The following is an 8,993-nucleotide window of genomic DNA, read 5'->3' on the forward strand; positions in this document are numbered from 1 at the left end:
GACACGGTATATCTACGAACAGAGGAGATAGCCCAGGATCGCTCGGTCGCCTACACGTATACTTGCACGCTCGCTGTCCACCGGCCGATGACCAGCGGCCCGGAATCTCCTTAAGGGACTAGATCGGTCGGTGGAAGAGAACGTGGTCTGTCTTTTAATAGATCCGCTAGAAAGGGACTGGCCACGAATCCCAGTGGAGAACGCCGGAGGGTCAGGACTTTGATGGATCTGAATTTAATCGTGGAAGACTAACATTAGCCACGAAGTGTATAAAGGTCGGGGCTCAGGTGTTGCCGTCCGCGGAATTTTTAAGAAAACTCCGAGTTACTCGGTTCTACCATAATCACGCCCGTCCCTTCGTGTCGGGACGGACAATGACAAATAATTCCTCCTGGAAGGCAGCGCGATTAAAGCCAGTCGGCTCGCACGCGACACGCAGCACAATCACTTTTGTTTAATCATTTTTGCGCGGGTATCGCCCGGCTCCTCGCATGCGCGGGCTACGTCCGGGTCATCGCGACCGGCGCCGCCAAGGACGGGGAGTCCGGATGATTTTATTGGCGGCAAGGGTGGATTCCTGGATGTCTGCGGTCCGCGGGGAAAAAAAAAGGAGGGAAAAAAGCCCCGGCAGGCGAACAATTTCACTCGTACAAGACGCCGCCGATGCGTTCGCGGCTTCGATCAAGGACGAGGCGTGCAGGTAGCGCGAAACGCAATCACGGCTCCCCATTGTATCGGGGATCTATCGATCCTCCGCGGAAAGAAAGGGGCTGCCGCGACGCCCCGCCGCCCTCCCATTGATCGCCTGACAGCGATTTAAGGGGAATAAAGGAGCCGCGCTGCCGCCGTTAATGACGTTAATAATTTCACGACAGCAATTACCGCGCCCCAGGATCACGGTAGTTATGAGCCCGCAACAAGAAAAGCTTCTTGCTGTGCGACCGAGTACGTCTACGGTATCTAGATGCTCGCACGAAGAGTGTAATAAGCAGGAGAGTAGGGACTACAGTACGCAGTAAAGACTTTCAGCTGGGAGGAGCCGAGGACGAATGAATAATCCACCAGAGATCTCAGTAGCCAGGAGAGTACAAGTTTTCCAGTTCAGTCTACCCGGTATAAATGCATCTGAATCGCTGTGTTCCTATCAGAAACTGAAAATAGCACTGCGTTCTTTACGAACCACTCTAAACGCCTGGTCATCCGCCGGCTAAGCCGCCCAGCTACTTTTCCCGGTTCGTGGCGCGTCTCATTACGCGGATCTAGTCCTGCGCCGGGGATCACGCAGCGTTGAGGAAAAAGCGAACCGGGCGAACGAAGTGGTGGTCGGAGAAGAAGAAGAAGAAGCAGACGCCGCGGAGGGCGTGGCAAGGACGACGGTTCGATCCCGGATCGAGGGATCCCGTCTCCCCCGAGTATTCGGTGAACGGATCCGCCTGTCCTTCGGCGGTTCCTCTGGTTCCTGGTTCGAAGACACCGTCGCCATCTCGCTCGTCCCCTCCGACTTGTATATAAGTCAAAACCAGATCGGAAGCAAGGTGCACTGGCAGAACAGTCCTTCGTCGAGCAAGGAGGTTCACTAGGAACACAACACGTACCGCACGATGCAGGCGCTGGTAAGTTCCTTTACTCTCATAGGCAAGGAACCGAGAGGCATCTCTATCAGGATGTCGATCGGTAGTCCATCTCTGGCAAAATTATACGTCAAATTGTTCGTAGAAGCTAGTCTCAGGGTACGCGAACCCTTATTACCTTTCGCGATTCGCGAGTCGACTTGTTCGTGCGAGTTTTCCTAAGGACGCGGAGACGTTCCGAAAGTCAGGCTCTCAGTGAAGAGATTTGAAGCGGGGCCCGCGGCGTTGTTGAAATTCAAATGACCAGCGACAGGTTACGCGGTCGAAAACGACACGGCAGAACAAAGGGGAGCTCGGGAGTCGCGTTTTTCGTTTCCGATGGCCCCCTGTGTATTTTCACTGGCCACTCGTTCGCCTCTTATTGGACCGTAAAAGAGAGCTGAATCCTCGGGCTCATGCAAGTATAAACCAACCCTCTCTCACGTGGCGAGAAGACGAAAGGAGAATAGCCGGTGGCGTCGACAGCGGGCGTAAAACTCCAACGATTCATCGGCTACGTGGCCTTGTCGAGGACTGAACCGTGCCTTGAGAGGATTCTAAAGTCACGAGCGCGTGCTTTCCCGTCGTTTCGTCGACGATCCTTCTGGGAACGATCGTTGCGAGCAGTCTCCTCTACCGATTCACTTCGAGGCTGGCGTTTTATCGGGGCACACATTCGAGATGGGAATTAAAGTTCGTACAGACTGGGACTTCGATATTTGAATTACAGTATTCTATCTCACTATTATATTGCGGGACATAAATCCTTCCGACTTGCCATGCCTAGAGATGCCTGCCCGTCTAATGCTTCTTTACGCGGAGGCCCCATTGGCCGCAGAGAAACTTAATATTGCCTTTGCAGATTCCGTTAATCGCAACTCTGAGCGTGGTCTCCGGCACGCCGCTGCAGCTATTGCCGTACGCGTACCTGTCGAGCCCGTTTCCGGTCTACCATCAGTTCCAGGACACGAAGACAGGGGTGCACGCGTACAGTTACGCCGGTGGCACGTCGGCCAAGGAAGAGATCAGGGATGCCGATGGGGTCACACGGGGCTCTTACAGCTACGTGGACGCCAACGGGATCCTCCAATCCGTCTACTACGTGGCGGACGAGCACGGCTTCCGCGTGGCCGCCACGGATCTGCCCTCCGACGACAACCTCAACTTAGAGACCGCTCACATCCTCGTCGCCAGGAACGCGAAAGCGGACGAGCCAGCGGGAACGGAGGAGCCGGCGAAAACCGAGGAGCTGGCGAAAACGGACGAGCTAGCAAAAACCGCCGAGCTAGCGAAAACAGAGGAGGCAGGGAAATCTAGCCGCAGAAAACGCAGCGTCCCGCTGTCCAGCGAGGGTCCCGCCCAGACCGAGCAGAAGGAGAAGAGCGTGGCACTCGACGCGGTTCTACTTGAGAAACTGGCACCGATCTCCACGTCCCACCAGAGCCAGGTGCAAATTCACAAGAGCGTTCATCTGGAGCCAGCCAAAACCCTGCTGAATATCGCGCAGCCTCTCTTGATCCTCCCAGGCCAGATCCCTCTGGCGACCTCGCACCAGAGCCAAGTTCAAGTTCACGGTAACGCGCGCATCGACCTGGACCTCGCCAAGGTTAAGCCCCTCGTCACTCTGCCTTCGGTCTACCCTGTTCCTACCTTACTGAGCAACCTCGTGCCTTCCTACCACGAGAATCGCATCGAGCTGCACAAGCAGCTCGGCATAGAGGGTGCAAAGCTGAAAGACGCGGTCAAGATCGACCCCAAACCCCTCACCATCGTCCAACCCGCCCTGTCCCTTCCAGTAGCTCCCACTATCATCGCTAAGGACGCTCTTCCAGTCGTCCCAGTTGCACCGCTTAGTACCGCTGCGGTGACCACTTCGATTTCCAGCCACGGTATCAGCCAAATCCACCCCTCGAAGATCCTCAAGGAAGCTGTCGCCGTTCCCAGCCTCATCGCCAAGGAGAGCCTGCCAACCGCCATCGAGAAGACCGTTCCAGTTTTGACGCCTTTACTGGCCAAGGGGGCTGTTCCGCTGCTACCGATCACCCCGGAATCCGCGAGCCTCGGCGCAGCTACTACGTCCGTCAGTAGCCACGGGGTTAGTCAGATCCATGGGGACTCAACGGTGAACGCTGTGCGAACGTATCTGGACTACATTCCGCCGCTGACGCAGCTGCCCACGGTCCTCCATGAACCGACCTATACACTTGGTTAAACTGAGGTCCTTTAGCTCGGTGTGGACGAAAAGGCAATCGGCACGGACACGTTATTTGGGAAACGAGAAGGCTCACGAGCAGCCAAGATCGGTTCCACGTACCTCTGACTGATCCAGGAGCAGGAGCGCGCTCTTCTTCGCGGAGTAATCGATGGGACGATCGGTCGCCTGCATTCGCGGACGGCTGGCGAGAGTGTCGGCGGATGATTGATCGAGGATAGATTCGTTCGCGCGATAGCTCGCCTCCTCTTCACGCGCGTCATTTCTTACACTTCATCCCTCCTTCATTTCGGCATCGGTAATCGCTTCACGATCGTGCTTGCGTTTAAATTATTCTTCATGGTTCACTCGAGAATAAAAAAACCACTTGCGTGTGCGAAAGCTCTTTGTTCTTTGCCCCTTGTCCTTTCCTGATCAACCTGGACTGACTCCAGTGCAATTAAACGACGGTGAGCGCGGAAGGTAAGGAATGTCTTTGATGAAATGGCCAGTGATTTCCCGGTTGAAGAAAGTCCTCTTCTTTAAACAAGGGAACCTTTAATTTCCTTTCCAAACTATCCTCAGTCGTTTCCACGATCCAAGCTATTAACAGTCCCCTAACTACCTCGGGTTCCTTTGATTCTCCCAATCGAGCCACTAATTAGACGTTAATCGAAATTATCATGGGAGCCAGCTCGTCCATCAAGGTGGAAGATGAGAATTTCCTTTCAACGGCCTGATGAAAAGCAGCGGCGTAGTCGGAAAAATTAGGAAACTGCAACGCGCCTCGACCAGAACTGGCGGGCTTATCGTATCCACCTGGCAGTATCATGTCTTACTTATTCCCATGGGAGGTCGTATCAAAGCAGGAAGAATCTCCCATCGAGGAATCGAACGGTCCGCGGAGCGTTTGTCACGGCTGCACTCGTGGGAAATGCGCCGGAACCCTTGACCTTGAACGCCATCCGGTTCGCTATTATCCGGAATATATTACGGCATTAAAGTACCGCGCGGGGATCGCGTGTCCAATGAGACGCCAGATTAGCCTCGGCTTTACCCAAAGCCCGGGAACATCTTCGCCATTTTAGCTGATCCGCGATGAACTCTGCGGATTACTTTTGAACTCGCGTCCAAGCCTCCCCACTCAGCGCACTCAGCGATGCTGGGGATTACACACTTTAGGGATCCTTCCCTGGAGTGGGCCTTTGCTCTGACGGACGTGTTCGACGTATCCCGAGGATGAGGCAGAGTGGCTGGCGCGCATTGGGCGAGGATTGCAACGGGGAGCTGAGGGATACCTAAGCTGACTAGACAAGGCGATATTAATAGGGATAGGGAGTTAGAAACTCATGGACGTCTAAATGCAACGAGTACACCTGGGAACTTAGATCCTATCGGAATATCTGTATCTCGAGCTGTTTCCCAAAGAACGAGGCCATGCTGGAGCCCACTCGGAGGGAATTTCCTGAAAGCGACAGGCCCCAAGGCGAGGCGTGGAGCGAGAAAAAGGAGCGAAGAATCCGGATCACCTTCCACCGTCAAGTGCACGGCGTCCCGAGCAGGGTCAAGGAACCCGATCCTCCATGACTCGCGAGATTAGAAGTCGAGAAATATCGCGGTATCTCTTAATACCCGTCGAAACTCGCGGCCGCGGCTGGAAGCGCGTAAAGCACGCCCATTCCCTTCAAACCCGTTCCACGGTCTTCCTTCTACGCTGGTCCGCGTGGGTGTACGTAACAAACGACCCGTGGAAGGGCCGCTGAAACGGTCGGCCGCGTCACAGAAAGTCTCCCGCGGTTCCTTCATTATCGCGCCGGCTCGGCCCGTTTTTCCATTCGGCCCGCAAAGAAACCGGAACCGTGTCGATCGATAAAACTGGAAAGCCCTCGCGTGACTGGCTTTGTCGCGGGCCGGGCGATCGCTCGACAGGCCGATAGCGCTTTTTGCCCGTGGATTCCGCCTTGTAAACGGGGCTGCTTTTTTCACCGTCCTCCTTGTAGCCATCCGCGTAAGATTGCCTTCAGATTCGACGACTCGCCGTGGTGTGCAAGCTAATTGGCGCGTGACTGGTTTTTACACCGGTGTCGTTTCGTGCGTCTTAAGTCCCTTTGTAGCGCGGAATCGATTAAAAATCTGTATAATTGGGTTACGACTGGCTAATCGACGATTCAGGATCGTGTTTTGAGAGTGACATTGGGAAGGTCGCTATATCCTCCTCGTTGGCTGGCTGTTCTGCCGCGACTGGTTACTGTTACTTTACGGGGCTGCGAGTGATACGGCGAGAAAGACGAAGGCGAGGAGGAACGACGCGATCCGCGCGCGCGATAATCGAAACGTTCCAGCGCTCTTCTGATAAAGGGGTGGCGTACGTTACACGGCCGCGAGTGACGGGGGCCGATAGCTCATGCTCGATAACGGGAAGCGTAATAACGATTTCGGTGACGCTGCCAGACTTTCACTATCTCGGGAAAAATCCGCGACTCGGGTCTGCACTTTGGCGAGTCGCGCGCTTCTTATTTTTACGGTCCCCGCGGGCGTGCCAGATCTGCCGAGAGTTTTGCAACGATCCTTGGCGCTCTTAATGGATGGCAGGCGAGAAAGTATCATGTATGTACTCTTTGTCCCAGAATGCTGGTAGGTTCTTTTAAATCGAGTTTAACGGCCCCAGACTCAAGGCCGTTCAAGGACCCAAGTTCTACATCTGCGAGTGTTTTCGATATGGATTCGTTACGCATTTGTAATCCTGAACCTGACCTTGCGTCTTGAATCACTGATTCGCCTGAACGCTCTATTAAAGGAGAAGAAGTCGACCTCGATAGGTGTCTACACCTGTTAAGCGACCGTTTCCAGCTTGTCCCTTTCTAAATTGGTAATCTCTGTCGCCATAAAATTCTCCAATGACACGTCAACGAAGTAGCTAAAAATCATAGATAATTTAATTGTAGATAATTAAAGCTTGAAAGCCTTAACCAATGGCGGCAACCTTTCCCAAGTTTCCCTCGGGGTGAGACGAAAGATCTACCACAAAGTGTTTCCCTGACTCCCTTCGATCTTCCTCATCGCCGGAGAAGCTCTTCATCGCGGATCCTCGAGACGAGGCAAGGGAAAAAAGAAGGAAGAAGCTTTCAAAGGGATCTCGAGACAGGAACCAGCCCCTAGCAGCGCGTCAAAGAGAAAAAGACCGATCCACGATCCTGGCGATTGATCTTAATTGATTGGCGCGAGAAGGACCGGCAACCTTGCGGTTTATCGGCAAGTGTTCGTGGTTAGGCCTCTCGTGGGAGGCGAGGAGTCGATAAAAGTACCCCAGAGTAGCTGGTGCAACGGCCAATCAGCAAATGGAATCGTTAGTTAGCCCTGTAATCTTCGATCGGAGGTTAGTTCTCCCGTTGTACTACACAGCTCGGGGAACAATCGTGATTCACGATCGCGCTCGACCCGCACAGCCGTGGATTCACGCTGTTTATCGAGGCTACACGCCTCGCTCTTCCCTCCCCGCGGTTAATTAGCGTATATCATTTATCGCCCCTTTATAATTGCCCAGCGCGATATACGGGAGGCATTCGAGGACGATCGGGCTCGATTTTCGAGAAGCGATCGAGGGCTTTAAAATCGAAGAACGATCCGATCGACCGGGTGTACGGTGAAACGGCTTTTCGAAACTCCTCGAGCTTCTCCTCCTTTCCATTTACAAAGTTCGATTGGGTATTTAAACGTGGATAAAGAGTGGAAAACCTGAGTCGAACATCTTCCACGAAACTTTGCTCGCGGACTTTTAAAAGCAACGATCGATGATCGATTCGTTGCAGAGCCAATTGCGAATAAACCAGAGGATGCCTCTGGCATCGTTGAGCACACGCGAAATTTATGACGTAGTATTCGAAACAGAGGGGCCAAATCGGGGAAAGCTATTTATTCGACGCGAGTCTCGCCCGTAAATCAGACGGTTTCTCGTCGCGGACCCAAGGATCCAACTTCTGATCGATTTGTATTCAATAGCCGGTCCCTCGAATTGAAATCGAAGTTGCGACGGCACAGGACAAGGGAAGCGGCAAGAAAAATTCGTGGCTCCGTAAAAGGAGCACTGCTCCTTGGACCCTTCCGACGAACATTCGCGTTCGCTGATCTCGCAGAATCGGACGGTCGCTTTTAAAGCCAACTCGGGGGGGACATGGAAGTATCGACGAGTGATCGTAGATGATCATACGTATGCTTCCAAGTCGATGAAAGGCGACGAACTATGGGCGAGATAAATTAGAATCTCGGAATCCTACGAACTCTAGGATTTATACTATAGACCTGAATGCCAAGTGCAATGAGTCTTCATCCGCAGTTAATTACAGCGCCAGAGATGCTGCGGTCCACGCAAGTCTCTTTACCTGTGAAATTTGTGCTGCCTACATCTCCATTTATCTTTTCAGTGTACTTTCTTGGGATTTTGCCATCTACCTATGCACCGGCGTAACGGAGGAGGGTCCGGAGGCGGGAAGCTTGACACGAACGTCGCGTAGCGAAGCCTTCTGACCAACGAACCTTTCTCGGATAATGTGTCATAGGAATTATTTACGACCGGTGTACAGTTAGTGCGTCCATGGGCGGGGACCATCGATCCGTGATTCACAAAAGGGCAGAGGATCGCGGATAAGTGGGCAGAAGGGCGAGCGATAGACGCGATCTATTTTCAGCTGAAACTTCGCTAAATCCTTCTCAGTCGTAACTCGAGTTTTGAAGAATAAAATTAAAATCACTTCCAAAGAGCAATCCCTCGAGTTGGACCCCCCGTTTCTTCTCCAATCACGGCCCACGCTGTATCGATGCCGAGTCTAAGAGCCGACCTTGGTAACCACGATAAAACCGCGGTCCCCATCGTCGCGAGATCGAAAATAACGCCATCCAATTACATTAAAGACACGCGCCAGCTATTCCCGTCCCGGCGGGCGCAATTCCCTCGGTTCCTTTTTCCTTTCCTTCTCTTCGAGATACCTAACCACGCACTCGGCCTTACGTCACGACCTGTTATTTACGTCGGGCTTTACGAGGCCTGCCCGCAATTCGCGCAACGCGAACTTTCTTTACGACACTGCCACGAGCAACCGATTATTTCGTGGACAGAGCGCGCACCGATGCAACCGCATCTTTACGCCGTACCGCCGCGGACAAAAGTCTCGAGACACTTATTTTGGGAAGGAGAG

General features: G+C 53.3%; 1 protein-coding gene across 1 annotated transcript; it reads left to right on the forward strand.

The window, feature by feature from the left end:
- The first annotated feature begins 1,255 nt into the window (after positions 1 to 1,255).
- LOC143373882 (uncharacterized) lies at positions 1,256 to 4,193 on the forward strand. Its single transcript, XM_076821502.1, has 2 exons — positions 1,256 to 1,613; positions 2,473 to 4,193. The coding sequence occupies exons 1-2, from the start codon at positions 1,602 to 1,604 to the stop codon at positions 3,820 to 3,822; spliced, it is 1,362 nt and encodes a 453-aa protein (XP_076677617.1). The 5' UTR covers positions 1,256 to 1,601; the 3' UTR covers positions 3,823 to 4,193.
- Positions 4,194 to 8,993: the final 4,800 nt, after the last annotated feature.

The sequence above is a fragment of the Andrena cerasifolii genome, chromosome 10, assembly GCF_050908995.1.
Source record: "Andrena cerasifolii isolate SP2316 chromosome 10, iyAndCera1_principal, whole genome shotgun sequence".
In the NCBI taxonomy this organism is placed as follows: domain Eukaryota; kingdom Metazoa; phylum Arthropoda; class Insecta; order Hymenoptera; family Andrenidae; genus Andrena; species Andrena cerasifolii.